The 27,583-nt window shown below is 46.2% G+C and overlaps 2 protein-coding genes across 2 annotated transcripts in view; both read right to left on the bottom strand.

Moving 5' to 3' along the window:
* The window catches only part of LOC146268615 (stromal membrane-associated protein 1-like), a 30,435-nt gene extending 14,973 nt beyond the window's left edge, over nucleotides 1–15,462 (bottom strand). The window contains exons 1-6 of the mRNA XM_084708946.1: nucleotides 15,023–15,462; nucleotides 10,199–10,332; nucleotides 9,542–9,627; nucleotides 7,286–7,361; nucleotides 5,038–5,100; nucleotides 4,323–4,376 (exon numbers count right to left, since the gene is read on the bottom strand). Coding sequence (XP_084565072.1) covers nucleotides 4,323–4,376; nucleotides 5,038–5,100; nucleotides 7,286–7,361; nucleotides 9,542–9,627; nucleotides 10,199–10,332; nucleotides 15,023–15,140 — 531 coding nt within the window. The 5' untranslated portion in view covers nucleotides 15,141–15,462. The remainder of the gene's footprint in view (nucleotides 1–4,322; nucleotides 4,377–5,037; nucleotides 5,101–7,285; nucleotides 7,362–9,541; nucleotides 9,628–10,198; nucleotides 10,333–15,022) is intronic.
* Nucleotides 15,463–15,807: 345 nt separating this feature from the next.
* Nucleotides 15,808–27,262, bottom strand: slc1a4 (solute carrier family 1 member 4). Its single transcript, XM_084708945.1, has 8 exons — nucleotides 26,563–27,262; nucleotides 24,509–24,551; nucleotides 23,044–23,109; nucleotides 21,290–21,456; nucleotides 20,908–21,141; nucleotides 18,995–19,189; nucleotides 18,692–18,826; nucleotides 15,808–18,135 (listed from the first exon to the last, which is right to left on the bottom strand). Exons 1-8 carry the CDS (start codon nucleotides 27,072–27,074, stop codon nucleotides 17,895–17,897), a joined length of 1,593 nt encoding a protein of 530 aa, XP_084565071.1. The 5' UTR covers nucleotides 27,075–27,262; the 3' UTR covers nucleotides 15,808–17,894.
* Nucleotides 27,263–27,583: the final 321 nt, after the last annotated feature.

Raw genomic sequence — 27,583 nt, 5'->3', positions numbered from 1 at the left:
CCTGGAGGAAACTAACATCAGGTCCAGCCAAGCATTCCTAAGTGCCGTTGTAGTCCCGGAACAAGTGCGTCTTGAGCCTTCGCTTGAAGGTGGGGAGACAGTCAGTGTCCCTGATGGAGGTGGGGAGCTGGTTCCACCATTGGAGGGCCAGACAGGAGAAGAGCTTGTGTTGGGACTGGGCGCTCTTGAGCGGTGGGACCACCAGACGGTTGTCAGAAGAAGACCGTAGGTGGCAGGTGGGGGTGTAAGGCTGGAGGAGAGACTTGATGTAGTCAGGTGCAGTCCCGTTCACTGCTCGGAAGGTCAGTACCAGAATCTTGAATCTGATACGGGCCGTGATGGGAAGCTAGTGGAGGGAGATGAGTGTTCCGACAACGCAAACACTAACACTTCCTGTTCCGACAACACAAACACTAACACTTCCTGTTCCGACAACATAAACACTGCCACTTCCGACTTCCAAGAGAGAGCTTTACAAAAGAGCATAGGCCACTATAGATCATAACGAGGTAGCCCAAAACATTGCAAGCAGCCAAAACATAAAGCATACATTGTGAAAAACAAAATAAATGCCAAAGGGAAGAACCATAAGAGCATGCAGTTAAACAAGTTACAATTAAAGGACTGCTTGTGTACGTACGCCTGCTGAATTTGTGTTGTTTGCAGTATGCGGCGTGAACATGTTATGTCCATGTTTGTGTGCGTGGGAGGACGTGTATATTTGTGTACATTTATGTGTTTTTGGTGATGCTATTTTCCTTGTCAACTTTGCAGCCTTCACAAAGGGCGGATAATTATAATAATAATTTTTATAGCGCCTATCTTTATAGAAAATACTATAAGGAGGAACCTTTTTAGCATATCTGCCTGCCAGATAGTGATAAACGTTTAATTACTTTCCACACACAGGCAAGGCTGTAAAATGCTTCTTAGCTGACTATGGCAGAACACACTGTGAATCAGGATGAGTACGGCCATTAGTCTGATGGTGCTATGTGGATACTAGCATTAGCATTCAGACTCTGAACAGGGTCTTGATGTTAATTGACCTGCGCCGGAGGAAGCCAGTTAATAGTCAAGTGAGAGTCTTGACACAGCCTCTCTCCAGCAGCGGACACAGATTTTTGGGGTCTGGATATTCCACCGCTGTTCCCTTTCCTTGGTAATCGTCGACGCTCGCGTGTGAATCCTGTTGTTTGTTGGTGTTTTGTTGTTGTTTCTATTTCAAAGCCCGAGGAGCGTTTGAGGTTTGGGTAAGACAGGGTTTTTTACGTCTGAAACACATGGATCCATGAACAGATCTGTTGTGAACACACACACACACAAACACAAGTGTGGATTTTCATGGAAGTCTTGACAAGCTGTAATCTCTGTCCTTCACATTCTGCACCATGGGGGAGGTGTGTGTGTGTATGTATTTGTGGATAGGAAACAGGCTTGTCTTCCTCCAGCTGTGTAAATCTAGCCCATTGATTAGCCTCCCCATGGCTACACTATCGACCCATGGATACAAGACCCTCCAGTGAGTAAGAGACAGTAAGAGACGAGGAGTGGGGGGAGGAAGAAAGGGTTTGTGTGTGTTTGTTTGTGTGATGAGTGAGTGTGTGTGTGTGTCTAAGAGAGAGGGATGCGGGCTGTCTGGCCGCCCTTCACATCATCCTCCCAACTAACTAGTTCGGTGTGTGTGTCCTATCTACTCCAACTCTCAAAGTCAATACCAGATGTGCAGTGCCACTTCCACCCATGTCACCCCCATCAGTTCCCTCCACACGCACATCGACAGACACACACACACACACACACACACACACATTCACACAGACACACGTTGTCTCTCAAACACTGCCACTTTCCATGCAGGGAGTCGCGCTTGTTCCCTTTGATAATTTATTCATGGGCGGAAAAAAAAGGAAAAACATATGCTTCTATTAAAATGGGAGAAGCACCTTGGTGTCTGGAGGAATACAAGGAAGGCAGGCAGGCTGGGGGGCACAGGAGAAAAGCAAGGAAAATAAAGAAGGAAGAAGGATGGAGGTCGAATGTGAACCAAGAAAGAAAGGACCGGAGGATGGATGGGAGATAGAGAGAGAGAGAGAGAGAGAGAGAGAGAGAGAGAGAGAGAGAGAGAGAGAGAGAGAGAGAGAGAGAGAGAGAGAGAGAGAGAGAGAGAGAGAGAGAGAGAGAGAGAGAGAGAGAGAGAGAGAGAGGAGTAGGGAGTAAACTATATGTGAGTTAGAAGACAGTCTTCATACGGGTTGCTAAATCCCTATGATTTAGCATCTAACATTTCCAACAGCATCATTCCTCTCACATTTAAATCCCTTCAGCTGAAACAAAGTCTCTGATACCCAAGCCCAGGCTAGTATGAAGTGTCTCCAGCCAGTATGATGCAGGTACAGCAGCTGTTACAGCCGCCAACCCAACCACCTCCAGACATGGAGAGAAGTTAAGAGAACAGCTTAGTCAGGGATTTCACCTGGCCCACATCTCACTGTCTCACACTATCGACTACATCTTCCACCTCCCGCCATACCAGGCCAGCTGGGTGTCTGAGTCACATGGTCGTCTGAGCAGGGGAAGCAGCTAGGCTCCTCTCCTTATCCCTCCATTCTCCCCTCCATCCTCTCCTCCCCTCAAACCTCCATCCTCTCCTCCCCTCTCCCCTCCATCCTGTCCTCCTCTCCATCCTCTCCTCCCCTCATACCTCCATCCTCTCCTCCCCTCCATCCTCTCCTCCCCTCATACCTCCATCCTCTCCTCCCCTCATACCTCCATCCTCTCCTCCCCTCATACCTCCATCCTCTCCTCCCCTCATACCTCCATCCTCTCCTCCCCTCATACCTCCATCCTCTCCTCCCCTCATACCTCCATCCTCTCCTCCCCTCATACCTCCATCCTCTCCTCCCCTCATACCTCCATCCTCTCCTCCCCTCAAACCTCTATCCTCTCCTCCCCTCATACCTCCATCCTCTCCTCCCCTCAAACCTCCATCCTCTCCTCCCCTCCATCCTGTCCTCCCCTCCATCCTCTCCTCCCCTCATACCTCCATCCTCTCCTCCCCTCCATCCTCTCCTCCCCTCTATCCTGTCCTCCTCTCCATCCTCTCCTCCCCTCATACCTCCATCCTCTCCTCCCCTCCATCCTCTCCTCATACCTCCATCCTCTCCTCCTTCAGATGGCTCTACATCAACATGAGCAATCCTTCTGAAAGGCGTCTTTCTCCTCCCCCTCCCTCCCACTCCATAGCACTATAATCAGATTCCAAGACTGAGAGTGCCTCTGTGCAGATGTTTAGTGTGTGTGTGTGTGTAGTCACAAACACGTGTGTATTGTTCTCTCCCTGTGTGGTGTACTGTAAGAGGAGGTGCGTGTGTGTGTGTGTGTGTGTGCGGGAGAAGAGCCTTGTGAAACACTTGAGTGGTCTTTGATAATTACTGCTGTGGGGTGGGGGGTGCGTGAGTGATCGAGTGTGTGTGAGGGGGGGTGGGGGCGGAGGTGTAGAACATGCTTCCTCTCTATCCAATCTGGGATTAAGCAGCTTTCAGTGCATCAGCAAACACACTCACGCACGCGTAAACACAGGACAGAGATCAGTCCACATAGCAAACACCCAAGGACATGCATGTCAACACATACATGTACAGGAAATGTACACAGACACACTAGTTCACTGAAATTCTAACAGAAACGGTCACTGATATCAAATGGAAGTCTCAAACACGACCAAACGCACACACACACACGCACAAATCCCCCCCCCTCTCTCTGCCCACACATGCTCAGTACCATCATGATCTTTGACTGCAGGTCAGCAGACAGGCCAAGCTTTCCTGCTTTCTGATTCCTTTCATGTTTCTCTCAGTTTAACGTTCTGATCACGTCAGCTCAGGTCTGGCACACACACACACTCACGCACTCACACACAAACACACACACACACTACAGGTCACCAACACAACGCATAAAGATTATTTGTGTGTGTTAAAACAAGTAGGCCCAGTGGTGAGGTTCCCAGTCACACACACACACACTCACGCACTCACACACACACACACTGCATTATTCACCACCAACCACATCCACAGATTTAGAATTACAGAGACAGTGCCAAACACACACACACATTACTCACCGTGACCCTGAGCCACTGTGACAGAGCCCATATATTAACACACATACTCATACATAATCACACACACACACACTTAGCACATCCATTCACGGTATCACTGAATGAATAATAACAAATTCCTAGATACAGTATGATATACCTGCTTATGTAAACCCAATAAAGCAGTCCCTCCCTCTCGGTCCTGTCTTACCTTGTCAGAAGAGTTTGGCCTCTCCTTCTCTCTCTTCTTCTTCTCTCGTTCCTTCTTAGAAAACGACAAAAGCAAAAAGAGATTTGACACGTCTCACAGATCCCAAGCCCTCCCAAAACCAACACACACTCAACACAACACACACTCAACACAACACTGACTGATGTTTTTGTTATAATGACTACATTAGTGATAATAAAAGAATGGTAATGCGGTCATATAGCAGACTATTGTATCGAGAGGTGACATATAGAGGTGGATTTGAACCTGCAACCTCTTAATCTGCAGTCAAATGCTCTAACTACTGAGCTATACCCGTCCTGTTCAAGCACATACATCCACACATACGCGCATGTGTGTCATTTGTTCAGGGTGTTTAAATAGGCGGCAAAGAGGTTTTTTATGCTCTAGCTAACCTCTTTATTCAACTCGTCTCCCTGCCAAATGACTGACAGGACGCCCGCCCGCCCGTACACACACACACACACACACACACACACACACACACTGCATCCTCTCCACATGCACACAGTGGTGGTTTACAGACAGGAGGGTTTCCGTCAACCAAAAGATGTCGTCATGAGACTGCTTTGGGGGAAGAAAATCGAGAGAGTGAAGCTGAAAATGTGTTGCCGCTACTTTACAACCCAGCAGGACCACAACAACACGGCTCCGGAACGCTCCGGAACACAACACCAGGTGGCACCATGCTAACCTCCTGTCCACTCTTCTCAGAAGCCTGGGAGTAGGGGGAGGAGGGGGCGGCCTTGCAGGACTTCTGCAGAGAGAGAGACAGAGAGAGAGAGAGAGAGAGAGAGAGAGAGAGAGAGAGAGGAGGTGGGTGGGAGGGAGGAGGTGAGACGAACGGCGAGAGAGGGGAGAGGAGAGAGGGGGTGGGAAGCGATGAGATCAGGAGGGAAGAGGGTGTATAATTACAGAGAGGAGAAAGGAAAGCAAAGAGAGGAGAGAGAAAGACAGAGAGACCAGTCGGATGAGTAGAGGAGGATTACTGGGCAGTGCTGGGGAAAGACCTCCTGCTCCAATGCACACAGACTCTGAGAAGGAATTCAGGTGCTGCATCCCAGCAGTGAAGAATCACCACAAGCAGAACCAAGCGTCATTTGTAATGTTAATTTTTGCTATGCTAATTACCATCGGAAAACACTTTGTCTCTGCCTTGGGATCATTGATCTCTGCACAAGAAAATTATGCCTTTTCCTGTAGTCATTTAATAGGAATATGTGTGTACCTGGCACGTTAACAACATTTCACATGAAAAACTGCCCACAGATTTGGGATCTGGATCTCTTCAGAAGCAGCAGAAGAAGGAAGCGCTTTTAAAAGTACATTTCACCAGATAGCACTGGTGAAGAGGATGTTTCTCCTTGTCAGACCACCTGACATTAAGGGACCAATTAGCTCTCTCCAAAACAGCGTGGGTCATTCTGCTGTCATGCATTGTTGTCTTCTGTCACTTTGACGCAGGGTCAGACCCCCCCCCCACACACACAGCTGGTACTACATAGCTCCAGCCTGGACAATGGGCCCATGCACGGACTGTTGCATACCCACAATGCACCAGTGTTTGCAATGATGGATGTTGGTGTGCACAAAGATACTGTTCTCCCTTCTGTGGTTCAGGAGAACACACACTCTCTGTCACACACACACAAACACACACAAACACAACATTAAACATGCACGTATATATACATGCAGCTCACCCACCCACATAATACCTAACACACAATCCAAACTACTAAACCATGACAATGCCACCACACACACACACTCTCCCTCACACACACACACACACATTCTCTCTTCTGCACAAAATGACTTAAATGATAATGAGTTGTTTTTAATAATTCATTTGCATATAAAAGCCAGCGTCTGAGTGGGTGGTAGAAACAGATCCCAGATCAGAGTCTTACCGCCGGCAACGCCAGGGAAGGGCTGAGATGGCGAGAGAAGGAGAGAGAGAGAGAGAGAGAGAGAGAGAGAGAGAGAGAGAGAGAGACAGAGAGAGAGAGAGAGAGAAAGAGAGAGACAGAGAGAGACAGAGAGAGAGAGAGAAAGACAGAGATATGGAGAGAGGAGAAAAAGAGAAAGAGGAGAGAGAGACGGAGAGACAAGGCTCATTGATAAACAGATGCTATAATTTTTTTATCACAGCGTTGGTCTGTGCAACCGTACGTGTGAATGTCCTGTGCATCATTGTTGTGCTAAGAGGCTAACGCTAGCTGTGCCATGAGGCTAACGCTAGCTGTGCCAGGAGGCTAACGCTAGTTGTGCTAAGAGGCTAACACTCGCTGTGCCAGGAGGCTAACGCTCGCTGTGCAAGGAGGCTAACGCTAGCTGTGCTAGGAGGCTAACGCTAGCTGTGCTAGGAGGCTAACGCTAGCTGTTCTAGGAGGCTAACTCTCGCTGAGCTAGGAGGCTAACGCTAGCTGTGCTAGGAGGCTAACGCTCGCTGTGCTAACAGGCTAACACTGGCTGGGCGGTGTGTGTGTGGGGGTGGGGTGTTAGCTCTCTCAGCTGGCTAATGGACTTTAGAGCCCCCCCACACACACACACACACACACACACTCCTACACACGGCCCTGAAACCCTCACCCAAGGCTGGCCTGGCCGACACAGACAGCATTATGCACTTTTGACAACATTGACGGATTCCCTTTCATGTCTCACAGACACGATCTTGAGAACATGACCTCGCCTAGCTCGCACATGGACGAAACGCGGGGAACGCATTTTCACATTCACTCACCGTCGCAAACATCCACAGATAAAATACTGCGTGTGTGTTTCATACCACATCCTTTACTCTCACTGTGTTACATTGTGACAGATGTCATCCAGATGTTGAGTTTGTGTGGACTGTGATAAGGAGCAGGGACGGTCTCTGTGCAGTGTTCTGTGAGAGGAGATAATGAGAGTGTTCAGGCAGGGAGGGGACTCACAGGGGCGGGGCTCAGAGCGTTCTTGTCGTAGAATTTCTTCCTCTCGTACTTATCCCGGATGAAGAACTCCACGGCTCTGAGATTAGGGCTTAAGGAAAGAAATGAGGTGCACATCGTCACAAGCAGCCTGCACAGAATCACACAGACACAAACACACAAGAGTTCCTGTGGCATTAATGGATTTCCACCTTGATGAAACTTGGATCACATTGACAGTCCTACTGGAAAACTAGTTTGGATCAGGATAAACCGTGGCCTGGAGGGGGGAGCTGAAGGTCGATCAGACATGTTCAGGGGTGATGGAGTTAGAGGAGGAGGAAGGCAGGTGGAGAGAGACATTTAGAGAGACCAAGAATTTAACGAAGCATGACACGGCAACAAGGAGGTGGGGCAGGCAGCCCCTGTCTGGAAATGCCAAGACTGGAGCGGGGGTGTTTCAATTTGAACAGTGCTCTTATAAATCTGGGTTCATTCATGCTGTAATTTACGAGAGAGAGGTGGCAGCACAGGCCAAAAAAATGAGAAAAAGAGAAAAAGAAAGAGAGAAAGAGAAGATGAGAAACAGAGAAAGGCCAATTTTAATATACAAATTGGATTACAAGGCAGTAGAACATATGTAACAGCACCAATGAAAGGTTTAATTATTCAGGACTTTCTTTGATCGGCAAAGACTCTGCAGACTCTACTTTCAAAGCCGTGGACCCCGAGCAAGCAGGCCAGCAGGCCAGCGAGTCAGCGGGCCAGCGGGCCGTGACCGGCAGCACCAGCGTGCCGTGACCGGTCGCACCAGCAGCCTCACCGGCCAGGACCCAACCATGGGCTCTGGGATTCAGCCGGAAGATAATTGATATTCAACTTGGTAGACAACTCACGATTCTCTTTGATGGATTGTGAATGTATTCTTTTTCTTTATGCTGGAGGTACATGAGAGGAGTTAAACATGAGGGGGGGGGGGGCAGAGAGAGAGAGAGAGAGAGAGAAAGAGAGAGAGAGAGAGAGAGAGAGAGAGAGGAGGGGGGTGCAGAGAGAAAGAGAAGAATACAAGAGAGATTTAGAGAGAGATGGCATCGTGGCTTGCATACTTAACCTCTCTTTCCCTCAAGATCAAGAGCCAACATCATATTGCTGTATTTGAATCTAACCTAATCCCTGCCGCTGTCGCAACTAGTGAAAGACAAAAACAAGATACCTCCTCATATCGAGTAGTCTCACGATGAAAGACAGGAGAGAAGAGTGGAACAGATTGAAAATGTTTTCTGTTCCGGAACAGGAACATCAGCTGTTAAAAGCTGCCCAGATGTTCTGTCTACCAGAATCACTACTCATCCAGAATGTCTCCTTACTGTACAGAAGGTAGTTTTTATATACAGCATGTATATAACTCATATAAATCCCTATGTATATCTACCTTATCTTCTACCACATGACTCATGTATCCCAGAGGGCCCTAACCTGCCAAGATGCAGCTCCAGCTGAAAGCCATTAACTGTCACACTTTAACTGTACATACTGGGAATATTGTTCTTTTTCTTTTCGGGCACTTTCATCGAAAGCAACGTATCGGGGAGATTTGACGTTGTCACAAAGCCGAGTCAATGTCTGTGGAAAAGGATGAGACTACACACACTAGCAACGACGCTTATATTGCAGCTCTGATGCCGTAACGCCAGCATGCTATCTCACATCACACACGGTGCAACGTTATGCCGGCCTTGTACGGTTCAGTGTAAACAACCAACACCGGCATAATGAAGTGTCCTCTTTACAGGAATATTGCGGGATCTCTGTATGAAAGCAGCTTCATCAGAACGAACGGTCGAATTAATCCGTTTGATGTGGTTTTCTGTGGGTGTGTTTATTTGTATAATTATCAAATGGAACGGTAATTGGAAAATCGTCACTTCAGAGAGTCATTCAGGGATTCCCAGACGCCCTTAGATGTCAACAACTGAGAAGCAAGCTCAAACTTCACTTAAAACAAAGAAAAACCGTCATAGGCTGTTAACAAAACAATAATTATGTTTGTAGTTACAGTAATTACCTTGTGCTACCGTTCCGTCAAGACTTTTTGTTCATAATTGAGTAAACAACCAGGTGAGAATGTGCTCACCAAAAATCCAAAGGTTTCTGAGGCAAAACAGTTCTTCTATAATGAGCCATAATGTGTGTGTGTGGGTTGTCTCCAGTAATACAGTTTACGAGTCACAAGGAGATGTGAGGGGAAAGAAGGCACGCACACAGCCACGGGAAGGATACTGGTCAGTTTGTGGCCGTTTGAAGTTTTCAGGTAGGTGTGCTTCATACAGCTGTCTGGCCCTGCTGTTCCCCATGTCCACTACACTCTGGAGGGAGGGAGGGAGGGAGGGAGGGAGGGAGGGAGGGAGGGAGGGAGGGAGGGAGGGAGGGAGGGAGGGAGGGAGGGAGGGAGGGAGGGAGGGAGGGAGGGAGGGAGGGAGGGAGGGAGGGAGGGAGGGAGGGAGGGAGGGAGGGAAAAATAAAGGGTGAAAAAGTCAGTAAAAAAAAAATGACAGAATTAGTAAATGATGAAAGTATTCTAGTCATTTAGCTGGGAGTAATGACTCACAGAAACACACACACACACACACACACACACACACACACATGCTAGCAAACACATGTACACCCACACAGCCGACACCAGTCAGATGCAAATGAGCACAAGGATGATGGATTGGATGGTGGAAGGATGAGTGAATGAACTAAAGTTGAAATAATTACCCATCGAGAATTAATTAGCCATTAAAACAGCAATTAACATTCAGAGAGAGTAGCATGCACTTACTCTACTCACACAGAAAGACCCAAGCTCCCTTGAATACATACAAACACACACACACACACACACAAACTCACTACACACCTCACAAAATACACTACACAGACACAAAATACCTGGATCTGTTCGGGGGTCCACTGGTCCAGATTAACAGATTTCACTCGTGAGATGTGGACCCCCAGATTGCGATGGATGCCGGCACAGCGGATGCACATAAACACTCCCAGGTTCCAGGATGCCCAGCGGGGCCCTGGGGGAGGGAGAAGGGGGGAACTCATGATTAGGTACAATATCAATGACACAGCTTCAATGACACTGGATCATTTGCTTATTTGGTCGATTGATCGATGGATGGTCGATGCCTACTCTGATACTGAGGACTGAAAGGAGAAGTTAAACCGCCTGTGAATGCCTCCTGTGTGCCTCCTGTGTGCCTCCTGTGTGCCTCCTGTGTGCCTCCTCTGTGCCTCCTGTGTGCCTCCTGTGTGCCTCCTGTGTGCCTCCTGTGTGCCTCCTGTGTGCCTCCTGTGATATGAACCTGACCGTGTGAGGGAGGCCGGCAGTACTTTCCTTGTCAGCGGCTTCATCTGGCCACAGAGATGTGTGTGTGACAGGTGTGTGTGTGTGACAGGTGTCTGGACATCTGCGTTCTCAGCACAGCAGCCAACAATGACTCCAGATGGACAGACGACAAAGGCAGTCTTCAGCAGTGATTGGAGCTCTTGAATAGAAGTGAATGAGGGACATGGAAATGAAACGTCTCTCCCACCCGTCCCTCCACTGTAGCTTCCTAGCCCCTTTCTGACCCAGAAACCAGGCGGCTAGACCAGCCATGGAAAACCAGAACCATGGACCAGCCCCAGGGCTCTCTCTGAGTGACAGTAACCACAGAAGAAGGATCTAGATCAAACACCGGGCTGGGAGGCGACAATCAGTTCAGTTCTTCAGTACAACCTAGTGCCTACCTCTTTTCTGTCTCTGTCTGTCTCTCTTCTGTCTCTGTCTCTCTCACCTCTCTCTCTCTCTCGCTCTCTCTCTCTCGCTCTCTCTCTCTCCCCCTCCTCTCTCTCTCTCTCGTCTGTCTATGTCTCTCCCTCCTCTGTCTCTATCTCTCTCTCTCTCCTCTGTCTCTCTCTCTCTCCTCTGTCTCTGTCTCAGCCCTGAAGCCTGAATGAGTGACAGTGAAGCCCTCCAACTCAGGGAGAGGAGAACCCAAGCATGAAATTAAGGCCCCTACTGTCAACCTCAGACAGGGGTGAATGTGTGTGTGTTTGTGTGTGTGTGTGTCTGTCAGTGACAGTAAGAGAGGGGCTTCAGGGAGGCAGGTGGTTGGTTTGAGGTGAAGTGCAGCCACATGCAAAGTGACAGGTCTGTCCAGCTATACTGCGCTGTAACTTTCCCTGGGAAAAGGTGGAGGATAGCCTGAGTTAAGTGAAGTCATCAACTGCCTCAAAACACCCCGTCCCAGGGTGTAGGGATGAGTTCCTCTCTCCCTCCGGCTCAGGAGAGGAGAGTAGTCAACAGGAGAGGAAGGGACTTTGGTTCAGTACAACCAGAGTTCTGCTGCTCCCTGGTGGTCAAAGGGTGGAATTGCAGCACAACAAAACACTGCATTAGGTTATAACATGTCTGTTGTCTTTGGCAGTTCCATGCACTAATGATGCAAATTATAGGCTTTGTGTGATGACAAGATTAAAGACAAATCTTTACCCTTTAGAAGAGCTTGCATGCCACGTAGGTAATCAGTGACATGTTGACATTATGAAATCTGTGATAAATCAGTGTCATAATGTTTCGAATTTTAAAATACATTAAATACTAAATATATTGAAATTTAAACACCACCGGATATGTTGGTTTTGAATTCCCCTCTTTAAAAAGTAAAAAAAAAGTCTGATACAAAAAAATAAATAATCAAGCTCCAGAAATTTAAATAGAACTAAATTCTGGCTTCTCAAATTCGAATGGTGAAATTCAGATCCCCAAAATGTGACACATTTTTTCTTCAAAAATAGGTTTGCATCATTGATGAGGACTCTACTAAACTCCACTGTACTCTACTGTTTTTTTACTGTTTACTACCATCTTTTTCACTTGTCCCAGACAATTGGACAAGCCTTGATGTCGATCACTGCTGAATTGATAGATTGATCTAACAGAAGATACATTACATACGTTACATTTAGTGATTTAGCAGACGCTCTTATCCAGAGCGATTTACAATAAGTCAGGGACATTCCCTCCGAGGCAAGTAGGGTGAAGTGCCTTGCCCAAGGACACAGCGTAATTTTTTCATGGCCAGGAATCAAACCGGCAACCTTCTGATTAATAGCCCGATTCCCTAACCACTCAGCCACCTGACTCCCTCACACGCAGACAGTTAGCAGTAATGACAAGACAAAGACTGGACACAAAACAGAAACATAAATACACAGAACCAAAGGACACACAGGTGAAGACAATGACACTAACGAGAACAAGACACAGGTGAAGACAATGACAGGGAAACAGTAGAACAGGGCAAAACCAAAAACAACAGGGGGACACGGCTGTGGCCGTGTGGTCGTTATCAGGCTATAAGGACCATTCATCAAGGACCAGGGTTGGCCACCCCTGCCCTAAGCCAACACACCTGGACAGACTGCAGCAAGGCCTCTCCATCAAAACCCTCAGAACACATCTGGAAAACTCCCAGGAGAACACACCAGCATAGAGTACGATGGATCAGCTGTCTGTCTGTCTGTCTGTCTGTCTGTCTGTGTCTCTCTCTCTATATATATATATTTAGGGCAGTGTGTGTAAGACACAGAGGCAGGGTGGAATTACAGCAGAGCAGCTCAGGTGAGTCACCAGACTGCAGGATTCCAAGCTGGGCCACCACACCCAGCCTATGGATCCTCTAGCACACACACAGGTTATGCATGTACACACACACACACAGACATAAGTCACAGAGGTGTCACAGACAGACCTTTCAGTGATAAAGCCTGCTGGGAGCGGATCTGAGAGGAAGGAAAGCAACGGGAGAAGGTGTGCGTGGTTGGCTGGACGCCATAGTTTTTGTTAGAACTTACAACATACCTTACACTTTCTTTTTCTATACAGCAATACTTTTAGCGACAATATAGCAGTGGCATAGGAACTGTTGTGTAGTTATTACACAAGTGAAACTTGTTTTGGTGGAGGAAGGGCTTTCCAGGTGTCCTATTCCCCCTCACACCCTTCCTCCAGACTCGGCTTTGTTTTATAATAACCTGTACTGCTAGCACATAATACAGATCACAAAGCCCATCCTAGTACAATGTTTTTACGACAGCTACTGATATAGCAATGACATGGTAATGTAGCTAAGGTTAACTTAATGTAGTGTTGCAAAAATGGATGGATTTACAGGTAGGAATTATATGTTTTTACATGAAATGCCGCTCAGACAGATTGTTTGCACAGGGACAGTGTGATTCCCACAGGCAGAGCTCGGTAGTAAGCATATTTAGAGAGACACACACCTGCTTTGTGATACAAACCGGGGTGTGCTGTAGGTGTGTTTGCAGTGCTGTGTCTGGGTATGCATGAGAGGACACATTATTAGCCTAATTTGCTGTGGTAACTATCAACTGAAGATTAAAAATATCAGCAAGCAGGTGCCCTGTATAAACAGGGAGACATCTGTTCACTTTTATAATTCACTATTCACCCTGTCTGTGAAATATCTAGTAAGTGAAGAGAAGGAGAGTGGAAGAAAAGAAGAAGAGAGGAAGATGAACTGAACATTAGGGTTAGAAAAGTGTCTAACTTAACCATCCACCCTGACCAGAACCAGCTATAGGTGTGGGTTACCTACACATTCCTAATTCATAACCTTCCTCTTGGTCTTATAGCTGCTGATCTGAAAGACCTGAATAGGTGTGTAAACAACATGGCAAACTGGCATGGATATAGCCCCTTTCTAAATGGAGGTCTACACTAAAGGTGCAGTGTTTGAAACTGGAATCTGGGTGGTAGCCCTGGCCCTTGAGGAAGCAGTTGAACAAGGAACACAGGGAAAGGCAGTGAAGGAGTCTGGGTAATGTTCCTTTCTTGTGTGGAGACAGAAAGAGAGAGGGAAAGGGAGGGAAGAAGAATGTGGAGAGATGATAAGCAATAGCTCATTCCACCCTTCTGTCACTCTCAAGATGAGAATAAGGCAACTCACACACACACACACACACCTTGCCGCACACTACAATCCTGTGTGTAAACAAACACACACCAGGTGCAAATGGGAGAGGCACCACTATTTATCACAACACAAGCAGTCTGTCTCATCACAAAGTGAGCAGTTCGGCTACCTGCCTCTTCGAGACAGTGTTATGTCTCACTACACCTGTCAGTCACATCCGAGAATCCCACAGCACGCTACATCAAACACGTGCCCACGGGGAAGTGAGCAACACGTCATGCGTGCACTGTTTCAAGACTCCAGTATGCAAAACAGACTGAGTATTTAGAGGAAGCTGAACGTGGCATGGGACCACGAGTAACGTAAGCCACACACTGGCAAAACGTCATCAAAATGACGCAAGAGGCCTTCCATCGTCATAGCAGGAGGATAAGGGACGTATACTTGACAAGTAATGTCAGCATCTGTATTCAACAAGGTTGACGCTAGGTCGCTAACGTGTAGCCACCCTCTTGTGCTACAAGCAATTCTTACTGTCAAATATCAAAGACGGCTCAGCAATTAGTTTTCCGCTCATTAATAAAACAGAGTCAAGGACATGACATCGATACGTAGCGCTTCACTGTCTCAGCGTTGAAACTCGCGAGCTGCTACACTGTAGCCTACAGTAACGATGCGATGGCAAGTAAAAGGCTATGTGTCACTGACCACAATACATTATTTTAGTAAAAGACACTAACGTAAATGGACAATAAATTTGTCGGCACGCCTGCCAGCTTACCTTTGGCTTCACAGTCAGCGCAATACTTGTTGTCATCTTCTCGAAGCATTTTTGAGAGAATGGCCTGATGCTGCTCATTCAATTTCTGCGCTTTTTCTCTCTCTGACCTCGTAGTCATCTTTCCGCTAGCTCGCTACAACGTGTAGCTGTACAGTAAAATTAGACTGTGACTTTAACTGCAATTAAAAGTGTAATGGGTATTTTTTTTAAGACAATCATTCCAAGGTAGTACGCTTCATTCAAATGTAGGCTCTAACATTGGAAGCCAGAAAGCTGGTTAAACGCAATATGGTGGTAAATGCGAAGACCGTCAAAACTGCAGCACTTGAAGCATTATATCATTCCCGGTGGTTCTTCGCGAAACTAAAAGCCTCAAAGCCTGGCCTCCACTCGGACGCTTGCTTTGGTAGAGCACCCAAAGACAAGGGACTCTTATTTTGATATTTGAAGTGCTGCTGAATGCTGCTGGTAAAGTCTGAACAGAAATTACAGCTTTCAAAAGAGGCGGTACCTTCTCACTACCGCCAGTCAGAGTTCACCTTCTTAACATGAGTATAGAAAGGTAGATACCTAATTGGCCACCGCAAATGATACTGGTAATTTATTAGAACTAACCGACCAGTTTCATGTTCAATTTGTGACGTTTAGGTTAGGATTAGCCTACGTAAAAACCTAGGCTATTACTGTAGCCTATAATCCTTCCATCCATGTGTTTTATTTATAGCTATTTTACATGCTCTTTTTCACAATATAATATGCAAACAAACAGCAAATTATTGGTTGAATCAAAGACGCATCTTTAATATTGAGAGAGAGAGAGAGAGAGAGAGAGAGAGAGAGAGAGAGAGAGAGAGAGAGAGAGAGATACGTGTTAAAAGGTAAACATGGTACAGGCTAAATAGATATTCCCATATCCCAAAATAGCTAAATAGATTTGAGGAAAGTGATACCAGAGGACAGTAACACTATTGGGTTCATAAAAACAACTAGATATGGAAAAATGCCTTTTGTTAAAAATAACACTAATCATACAAAATGTTAAAGAATTAACAAAAACATTTTAGTTCTGAATAGCTTGCAGTTTACACGATTGTACAAAGAAATGTAACATTATGTACTCTAGTCAGAAAACCTAATGTTTAAAGACATTCTCAAATGTACGATTAAAGTTACATGCAACACATCCGATGCCTAGAATTTGAAATTCATATTCAGACGTAACTTTCTCTTCAACAAACCAGTGTTTGCTGCAGTCCGTGATGAAGGTCCCAGGTATATTTTGTTGACAGTCTCACAGAAGTTCACATTGGAAAAATATTGAGGTTTTCACAGTTGATATAATATTAGGTTAACTAAAGTACAAAACCATTTTTTTTTCATAATACCAACATACTTTTCCATGAAAATAAAGCACATAGAAACCATTGTAAATTAAAAATGTTAAAAGTTTGTTGGACCCTAAAGATAATATAGGAACCAATGTAATTACCAGCATAGACTTCACAAGCAGACTCCAGAATGCCAAGAGAACGTCACTTATTCCAATATATTAAACATGTATTTCACTTAGCTTGTAGGCATTTTGTAGACAACTACTGTCAAACAGCATTAAAATATACTCCACATGGTTAATTTGACATCTTAGAACAATCTACAGAAATATTAAATTAGCCAATCAGACTTAAATCAGCCCTAAATACCATTAAAAAATGATATTTAGGGCTGAAAGCGAAAACACTCAATACGGTACTCATTCCCCCCACTAGGTGTCAGTAGACTCCCTAATAGAGCCTATTCAGCGACCCTGTGACCCTGTTCAGCAGCATAACAGTGGCTGCTCAGTTAGGGACAGCTTTGGTCATCTCCTTCCCAATCAAACACGGACTACCATCTGTTGGCTTAGACCAAGTGTTGGGCGGTTTTAATTCCCACTGAAACTTTGCTCATCAAAATCTATGTGCACACTTGTAAGTCACTTTGGGCAAAAACATACAAGGTGGTTTATGAGTTGTGTGTCCTCAGAGTATAAAGCCAAAATTCAGAATAGCTGTAACTGGTTCAACTACCACAGGCACTTCATAGTTAGCATGGCACCTTCACTAACACCAAATTATGGCTTTATGTGAGGATCTTCACATCAATGGCAGAGAACTTTGAACTGGATATTTTATTGGACCCCGTTTTTTTGTAAATTTTTATTTGAAAGACCACTTAACGGTTGTCTATCCTAGGAACACTGTTTCTTAGCAACGACATCTACACTTGACCCCTAAAATAAATGGTGTGACAACTACCATGCTGTATCGTGGAAAGTCATGGAAAATCAAACTGGAGCAACTATTGTTTAAAGAAACCCCATGACCTAAGATCCAACATCCATCTCAACATTGAGGCCTGTGTGTTAACAGACCTACAGCAGAAAACGTATTTATCTGAAGGGTTAATGTTTTACTTGCCAAGCTAAATTTCCACAGACGACAAACAGAACTCTAGGGCAGCTTGTAAATAATTCTCCTAACTATCTCTCACTCTTACTTGAGATTATGCTTGGGAACATTCCCTTTGAAAACGTGGTGCAAAATTGGATCTTCCCAAACAAGACGTTCTCCAGAAATAGGACTTATGTTACCTCCACTGTCCTTAAGTATCACTTTCAGAACAAAATCTCAAGATGAACACTTAAACCACAGTGCAAACCAAAAAACAAAATAAAAATAATTTAGTCATGATACTTTTTCCCTGCCAGAAATAAAACGACAAGCAAACTCTTCAAGTGTTAAAAGAAAGTTCTCAGAATCAATTTGTTGTGGCGTCACTCTGCAGCAGTAATACAACCATGAGAGACGGGCGATCGATCTCCGATGTCGACGGTTCACAGGACAGACTCGATGGCCTCCGGGGTGGACGTTCCGGGTCTGACATCCACGGGAACGTGCGTGACGAGCGGGGAGGTCTCCTCCCCCTCCTGGGCATTGGCCTGCGCCTCCACCCGGACCTCCGACAGCTCCTGGGGGTCTTGCTGAAGCTTCTTCATCTCCTGCTGGTTGATGTGGTGGAGGATGCCGGCGCCGAGAGCATCCCCCTCTACGTTCACCACGGTGGTGGTACGGTCCCTGCACACGCGCACACACACACGCACACACACATGCACAGATACATACGCACACATGCACAGATACATACGCACACATGCACAGATACATACGCACACACATACATGAAAAGACACATGCATAAACACCTAAAAGTACAGTAAAGTTTTTTTTTTAATCAAAGTTAAGTGAATATATGTGTTTTGAATTCAAATTTATATTTAATGATTAAAACGGTTTGGCGAATATACTTTCAGGACACGTATATGTTTCATGAAACATAATCAGTTGCAGTTTATAAATAGTTGCTAAGCAGAACTTTTGTAGATATGCTGCCTTGAATTAACTAGTAATATTTTTGGATGCATGTTAATAGTTCGCAGCATGTAACGGAATGTGTTTAGACAAAATGCGTGGATGAGCGTGTGTGTGTGTGTGTGTTTGTGTGTGAACCAGACCAGGGTCAAACACATTGACACATGAGTTGGACTAACCCTGTACAACAAACCAACAGACAATCCCAAAAGCAAACCCAGATCTGGCACGTCGTCAGTGATTATGTTGACGTGCTACTTACACAATCCAGTCGACGGCGAGCATGAGAGACAGGTCATTGGTGGGCAAGCCGATGGCCTCCAGGATGATGGCGATGGTGATGATGCCTCCTGCTGGGATTCCTGCAGCGCCCACGCTGGACGCCGTGGCCGTCACACTGTGGGGTCACCGCACACAACAGGCTCAACCACATCTTCAGCCTAAATCCTTTCCTATAAAGCCACGTCAAACTGCCCCAACAATGTCCTACAAACACCGACTAATATAATTCACCCCAACCCTTCCTAGAACAACCATCCCCTTCCCCCTCCGCCCTCCCACTCACAGGATGGTGAAGATCTGTCCCGCGTTCAGCTCGTGGTTGTTGAGCTGGGCAATGAAGACGGCCGCCACACACTGGAAAATGGCCGCCCCGTCCATGTTGACGGTGGCTCCAATGGGGAGGATGAAGCGACTGATGCGCTTGTCCACGCCGTTGTTCTCCTCCACACACTTCATCATGGAGGGCAGCGTCGCAGAGCTGGTGGGACACAGAGAGAGAAGGGTTGGCGCGAGTGTAGCCGATGTGAATCGGTTAAACTCACTCCTCGAGTATAAATACAGTGCACACGCACCAACGAGAACATGTTTCTGATTCCTTAACCTCATCAACATGAAATAATCATTTATAAAAATAAAAAACATGACTGTATCTATCTACACCCATACATGCGATACAAAATGTTGCAATTCAACAGCTCTCACTTTCCTGATTCACTGCAGACCAATGTGGAATGCTATACTTCTTAGATAGCTCACGTGTCTGTCCTGGATTGAGTGGGGGTTCCGAGAATTTAGATTCAAATTGGCAGAAATCGGCCAAAGGTTTAGTTTGCAACATAGTTTTGAGACAGATTTTGAGGCTAAGCTTGTTGGCTACATCCCCCTAATGCAGCAAGGATGTAGAAAGCTGGAAACCAGGCCACGTTAGTGCACGGTACTGCAAGGTAGTTTCACTGTCCTGATACAATGACTTTCTAACTTGGGAGCCGTAAAGGCAGTGTACTTCACATGTTATTGCCGTCTAGGGTAATGTTGGCAAAGTAAGATTTTCATAAATTTGATTTGATGTCAACTGCATCTTCCTAATAAACTCCTGATACAAAACAAGGTAATATTCATATTCATTTGAAATGTCAATTTAAACAGGATGTTATCCATTCATGGGATGGATCACCTCCTGATGTCTACCCCGGCCAGGTGAGCTCAGACTGTACCTGGAGCAGGTGAGCTCAGACTGGACCTGGAGCAGGTGAGCTCAGACTGTACCTGGAGCAGGTGAGCTCAGACTGGACCTGGAGCAGGTGAGCTCAGACTGTACCTGGAGCAGGTGAGCTCAGACTGGACCTGGAGCAGGTGAGCTCAGACTACCTGGAGCAGGTGAGCTCAGACTGGACCTGGAGCAGGTGAGCTCAGACTGGACCTGGAGCAGGTGAGCTCAGACTGTACCTGGAGCAGGTGAGCTCAGACTGGACCTGGAGCAGGTGAGCTCAGACTGGACCTGGAGCAGGTGAGCTCAGACTGGACCTGGAGCAGGTGAGCTCAGACTACCTGGAGCAGGTGAGCTCAGACTGTACCTGGAGCAGGTGAGCTCAGACTGGACCTGGAGCAGGTGAGCTCAGACTGTACCTGGAGCAGGTGAGCTCAGACTGGACCTGGAGCAGGTGAGCTCAGACTGTACCTGGAGCAGGTGAGCTCAGACTGTACCTGGAGCAGGTGAGCTCAGACTGGACCTGGAGCAGGTGAGCTCAGACTGTACCTGGAGCAGGTGAGCTCAGACTGTACCTGGAGCAGGTGAGCTCAGACTGGACCTGGAGCAGGTGAGCTCAGACTGGACCTGGAGCAGGTGAGCTCAGACTACCTGGAGCAGGTGAGCTCAGACTGTACCTGGAGCAGGTGAGCTCAGACTGGACCTGGAGCAGGTGAGCTCAGACTGTACCTGGAGCAGGTGAGCTCAGACTGGACCTGGAGCAGGTGAGCTCAGACTGTACCTGGAGCAGGTGAGCTCAGACTGTACCTGGAGCAGGTGAGCTCAGACTGGACCTGGAGCAGGTGAGCTCAGACTGTACCTGGAGCAGGTGAGCTCAGACTGTACCTGGAGCAGGTGAGCTCAGACTGGACCTGGAGCAGGTGAGCTCAGACTGTACCTGGAGCAGGTGAGCTCAGACTGTACCTGGAGCAGGTGAGCTCAGACTGTACCTGGAGCAGGTGGCGAAGGCAGTGGTGAAGGGCGTGATGAGGCCAGACAGGAAGCTGAAGGGGTTTTGCCGGGTGAAACCAAAGTAGATGAGGGGCAAAACAATCCCCCCGTGGATGACGTGACCCAAGATGGAGGCAAAGATGTACTTCCCAAGACTGGTCACCAGAAGAACTACATCGTCCATCTCCACAATCTTGCTGCCAACCAGGAACATGATGCCAAAGGGAACGTACCTATGTGACAGAAGATGAAATCTTAAACACACAAGCGTTCATCCACTACCTACCAAAGAAGATTCCTTGTATGTGTAAACCTACTTGGCAATAAACCGGATTCTGAAATGAAGTCACATGACCCAAGTGTTCACAGACCTCCACTTACCACATGATCCAGGATACAAGCACCATGGTGGCTTCGTTGAAGGCATTGAAGAAGCGAATGAGCTCCTCCCCCTCTTCTCCCAGCTTCCTGAGAGCCACCCCAAACACCATGGCAAACAGGACCAGACCCAGGATGTTCATCCCATCCGTGTCGGTGCCAATGGGAACCTGCCGTATCAAGAACATCAGAATAATACGTTAATAAATAAAACACTGAAACTCTGGAGCTGCTGGAACTACAGTAAAACACTTTGGAACGCGATTCTTGATCAGGTGACAAATTCAGATGATTTGGTGATTGATTTGGGGGATTGGTGTAGATGACAGTATTTTGTCATTATATTTGCTTCTATCACATATTCACATTCACATCAACAATTCAAAGAAAACGACACAACAAACAAATATAAAGGTTTGATTCAGTACCACAGTGTCCACAGGTGTGGAGCATTTAAACCGACAGAGCTAAATCAGACAGCCGCGAATCATCACATTTCTCCAGACCGCATCGGTGACATTCCAGTTCTGTTCGGCGGCATTGAAACCCAGTGATGCACGGCCACAGTCAGGGTGGCTAGCCCATGTCAGATTGTGTCCGCCTAGGCGACCCCTACCAGAGCTGGGGGAGAGGAGCGGAAGCAGGCCCTGTCCCCCAGCTGTGTGCATTGGCCGCTACGCTGCGATAGATGCAGGAGGCCGATGAGGACCGGAGAGAACTGGAGAGAACTGGACTTGTCCCAGCATGAATCCCTCCTCCACCCTGACGGTTCTGGCAGCGCCAACTAGCAGCCTCCCTTACTGTGTGTGTGTGACCTTTTGAACCTTCAACCATGGCCTCGACGTTCACAGATGGAAATGTGATGAAGCTTGGAGCTATCCCACCAAACTCTTGTTTTTAGCGTGGTGGACAGAGTTACAGGTTCTTAGAACTAATCTAAGGCAAACACTCAGGCAACACACTCAGGCAAACAATCGCTCTGTTCTTGTGTGTGTTTGTGTGTGTCTCTCACAGATAGGACAGTGTGACATGCCAAACCAGACCCTCTGTGATTGGCACTGACACTACCTTTGACAGTTCTTCCTTGCACCATACCAGCATTTCAAACGTTTATACAAACAAAGCATTCCCATTAGCCGGGCATTCTGACCTCCCAGCTGGCAACACCAAGAGCTGAATGAGGCCCAAAAGGTAGGGTTCAAATTATGGAGATGAAGAGGTGTTCAGCGAACCTTGGGTGTGTTTTTGTTATTTTGCTCTACTGAGTCCATTCTCTGTGTTTGTACTGTGGAGTGATAGACTTTGCCGATTGTTTACTCTCTCTCTCTCCCTCTCTTGCTCCCTCTCTCCCTCTCTCTATCTCTTCCTCTCACTTTCTCTCTTTATATAGAGGTCCACTCAGTCCTGATGATCACTCAAGCAGAATGATGCCAGAAAGCCCAACTGGTGTTGCTGTATCGGAGCCATGACGTTCAACAAGTGGATCTCAAACAGAATGACAGACACAGATCTTACAGTATGTCCTGCCTAGTAATTACTTGCTTCAAGTCTAGTAATGAGAGACCATATACTCTTTTGTGCGTGTTAAATCAGTTTTACTCTTCCCTTATATAAGTTGTAAAAATATAAAATGTAGAATAACAACAACCCAACATCAAACAATTTCTACATCTACTTAAGTACTATTACTATTACCCCACTTGCTATTAGTATTACTTACTTATATAAGTTAATCACTTGCATGCAGAATACTTTACCTTTTGGTAGAGAATGGTTCCATTGGTGTCATTTCCCACAGCAACCATCTTGTAATCGGTTGCATACTGCACAGGGAGACACAACAGTTTGTTATCTAACATACTATGCATGAAGTATGACATCTTGAGAGATATATAAAGTTAGTGGAGACACAGAAAGTGGATTTGTTCATCAACGATTTCTGATCGTTCCCATTACATATGGTCTCATTTCCTCTCTCTCTCTCTCTCTCTCTCTCTCTCTCTCTCTCTCACACACACACACACACACACACACACTCTCATACACTATCTCACACACTGACATGTACATATATATCCAACAAATCTTATAATTCCTCAAGCACAAGGAAGTGTGGTGAGCAAGCACAGTTATTACAATTCAGCAACAACTGGACTATTGATGGAATTCTTTCCCATTTCTTCCAAAGGGCAAACTAACTTATTTGCCTTAGATCTTAGGAACCCCTACCTTCACACATCTGTCAGAAAGACTATTAACTGAGATGACAGGTTTACAACACAGACTTTGGGGCAGACAAAAGGCCACTAAGCTAGGACCAGATAGCTGGGAAGATAGCTTAGAAACTGTTGGCCATGTCCTTAAGACAGACCCTACCCCTGAAACTTTCACACGTTTAACCATTTCTTCCAAAGTACTGTAGAACACTTCACCTCTTCCACCTTTAGACAAGGCCCTTGGGATGGAAAGAAAGAGAGGGATCGAGACTGAAAGAGGCCAGGATCGATTTGATCTTCACTAACATCTTCAGACAGGTGACACAGAACAGCCCCGGAGAAGCCTATATGTGAGGAACGTCAGCTTGTGTAAGCCTTGCTGCTCCTCTCTTTTCTCCCTTTAATCCCAGTTTGAACCGCGGCCAGTTAACGGCCCCTCGGAGCGCTGGCTGAAACTTCTCCCGCTGCACACGGTGCCCCTCCTGCAGCTCGAGTCGTACTTGTGTACTCTGAGATAAGACACTCTCCACTTTGGCTTGTGTGATGGTCGTTACTAACTGGGTTGACCTGTGTTTGCCCTGTGTGTACGTGCCTGCCTGCGTGCGTGCGTGTCCTATTCCAGTGCCTAAATCAGCCGACCAGGCCCAGTCGGTCGCTAGACTGCGTCAAAGAGAAGAGAGGCAACGACGGTTGCTATGCCGGTTGGAGTGGAATGGCTTCTCCATGGAAACGGTTCGGCAGGGGACGCACAGAGGAGTTCTAATGAATGAAAGGACGGGTGGGTTCTTCATCCAGACAGCCTCTTCATTAACAATGTCACGATGTTCTGAACGCTAAGGCTTGGACTAATACTGGTTATAAATGAGGAGGTGTGTGTGTGTGTGTGCTTGTGATCGAGTCTCTAAAGTGATGAACTGAACTAGTCAGCAGTAGTTGAGATATATGAAGGGAAGTTAAGAGGTGTGGTGAAAGATGGAGACGATGAAAAAAGAGAGTGAGGACTTACTGAGCGGAAGGCGGCTGCTACCAGGTTAGCTGGAAACAAATTCCTGAGAAAAACAGCCAACATCATACATCAAACAATGCCCCGGTGAAACGACACTCAGATCGGAGAAAGATTAGACAGAGACTAAAGATGTCAACATAAACATGCAAAGACAGTTCATCATTGTTATGTCCATTTCTTATTTTTCTTAGATTACACACATTGAGGAGTTTAAAACTTGAGTGAACCGGTGGGAAGTGCAGCCGCTCAGCCCCGTATTTCTCACCCTCTTCTACGTAGGCTACATTATTAACAGAAGTAGGGCCTACGATGCCCTGATCGCAACTAAACCAACACGTAGCTGTGTGTATGCGAACACTCGCTGCTGTCAGCTTTGATATTGTTAGGAAACTCAAGACTGAACCATTCCTTTGGGCTTGGTCTATCTCCCAACCCGGCCCCGCGCACACACTCGTCAAACTCTTTTTTACTTCTCCATGCTGTCCTCAACCCCCCCAGCCTCACATGACACGGGACAGAATCCGGATTAGCGCGAGAAAAAGGAACCGGCCACAGGCCAACTGACATAGTTTTCACAAGGCCTCTTCTGGCTTACCTCGCTTCACTGAGAGCTGATTTTAAAGTGGCTGTAAAGCAGAACTGAAAATGAGTTTTAAGTTCATTACACCTCAGAAGAATGTGTCGTTAACTACCCATTCAAATTCGAATGAAAAAACCCCACAGACAAGTAGGCGTTAAATTATACTTTGAAATCATGAAAAAATCTGCATTCTTCTCTGCTTGATACTGGGGGGGGTGTTGCCTGAAGAAGCTGAAGCTCCACCCCCTCGAATTTATTGAATTTTGCAACAACAGCAACAACTTACAAGCTAAATCAATTATTGCAGATATCAGAACAGACCTACCTGCAGTCTCAGAGTGTTTTATGTGTTAATTACTTTACTGTGTTAATTACTGTCTTTGCATCGTTCCAGCTGAGTAACAGAGTGCATGTTATATAAACCATCTGTGATCTGAAAAAGGAATTTGCTTTACAGCACCTTTAATTTTTAAGAGTGTAGCTTTATGTAACTAAATTATCCATTTAAAGAAAGTCGGGTGAGGCACTTTCATTTAAAAAGTGACATGTTTCACTTCGGAACGATTGCATTTATTTAACTTCACAGACTATAAAGAAATTATTGTTATGTACCCATTCACAAACTATTAGTGACTGGAAATTGGTTGGGGAAGTGGTTAGAAAGTTGAGTTAGAATTAGTTAAGAGCAACGTTCTGTTGATTGGAGGCGGGTGGGCTTGATCAGAACCCGTCAAAGTGCGTCTGGGGCGATGAAGTCTGGCTTTTAAGAAGTGTTTGCTCTTGTGCGCATGAGTTGACGACACAGAAGTGCACCATCTGTGCGTGTAAATCAAGGAGGATGGCTTGGCTACCGTTTGTGGAAGTTCTCTTTCTAACATTACGACTGTGTAAACAGCTGAGCTGTCTCTCCGGCAAGCAAACTATAGCTATAGCTACCGCTCAATGACAGACTGACAACCTTCTCTTCTGTTGTTAGATGGGAAAGGTTTTAAGGGCAATGACAGCAGGAGGAATCTGCATTATTGTTGGTTATAGGGCCGTTTCGTATTTGTCGTTCCTAGTCCAGCTGAAACACTGCAAAGGAAATTAGCTAACCAAAAAAGATTAAATTAAAACTTTTGTTCAAGATTTCAAATAAGGCATATTTGGGATTCTGTTGAATAAACGGTTTACGATTTAATATGGCCAAGGAGACAGTAGCCTATATGTTCCCGCCATTTGCACACTCCTGCATTAAGTAGATTGACGGCACCTTTTGTTGGGTGACTGAATGCCAGGGAATTATAGTGGACTGGGCATGCGTCGAGGCGCTCGTGTGTGTAACCTAACCTAGGCTATAACCGGTTTGCGCCTGAGGAAAAGAGTGGGACATGGATCTCTCTGTCTCCTGACCATGCTTTATTTCGTGAAACGTTATTTTACCCCCCAAAATCGAAACAAATGTGAAATAGTATGAAGAATAATTGTACTTTACCTTGCAAGATCAAGAAAGGAATCGGCCGTTTCTTTGTTGTTAGTGACACTTTCCAAACCCAGGTTGTTGGTGTTCAGAGCTCCGGCACCGACTCCGGGTTTGATTATAAACGCCAGAGAAACACCGATTCCCGATGCAATGAGGGTGGTAACCAAGAAGTAGGAAACTGCAATTCCCCCAAGCTTCCCTAAGGAGCGAGTGTCTAAACTGGCGGCGCCTGAAATGAGACTGCATACAACCAGGGGCAGGATGATCATTTTCAGCATCCTTAGAAGCATCTCTCCGGGAAAGGCGAAATAAGTCATTTGCGCCCGGGTTAGATTCATATTTCTGACCATCATTCCAAGACCTACGCCAACCAGTACCCCCGACACCGTCATTATCACTAACAAATTTCTATTCAAAAACATCAACAACTTGTCTTTGAAGCTTTTCTTTTCTCTCTTCTCCAAGATTCTGTCGGTGGAGACCGAGTTGGCCATTGCGTGCCCGTTAATTTCGCTCTTCTCCATGTCAGTGGTAAATGATTGTAGTCTAGAAATATGAATAACGGTCCGGTGAATTGTCCGCTCTCTAGAACAGCGTGGGTGCGCACACGCTCAAATGTCTAGGCAACGCGAAATGCTGCTGCAAGGATTGTCCGTGCTGTCAAAGGCAACGTGTTTCTCCACCAATGGAGAAAGAGAATCTGGAGAGAAAAAATTGCAGGGCATGCGCACTTTCCCCAATACTAAATATTAACACCAAATGATGCAACAGCGGGAGACATTGCTAGATCTGCAACAGCCTATAGGGGATAGGGTGTGATATAGGCCATATAGGCCAATGAGAACATTGCGTTTTGATGATTGGTGTCGCATTTAGACTATACATTACTGCCGTGTAGAGATGAGCTAATATTAATCTCAAGTCAGTTATTTATCCTATTTTGAAATATATTTGGCTACAGAGCTGTAGGCCTAGCTCGAGTTTTGCCCGCCACTTTGTGATACAAAGTGATCTTATAGCCCTCGAACGGCAT

This window comes from Hypomesus nipponensis, chromosome 11 (genome assembly GCF_054491055.1).
Source record: "Hypomesus nipponensis isolate SF chromosome 11, ASM5449105v1, whole genome shotgun sequence".
NCBI lineage: Eukaryota > Metazoa > Chordata > Actinopteri > Osmeriformes > Osmeridae > Hypomesus > Hypomesus nipponensis.
Note: the sequence above shows the minus strand (reverse complement) of the source record. Positions and strands in the feature narration are given on the sequence as shown.

Coding starts and splice junctions, on each gene's coding strand:
- slc1a4 (XM_084708945.1), bottom strand. CDS start 27,074: ATGGAGAAGAGCGAAATTAACGGGCACGCAATGGCCAACTCGGTCTCC. Junction 24,552..26,562: donor TCCTTTCTTGATCTTGCAAG/GTAAAGTACAAT, acceptor TGTTTTTCTCAG/GAATTTGTTTCCAGCTAACC. Junction 21,457..23,043: donor GAACCATTCTCTACCAAAAG/GTAAAGTATTCT, acceptor TTGATACGGCAG/GTTCCCATTGGCACCGACAC.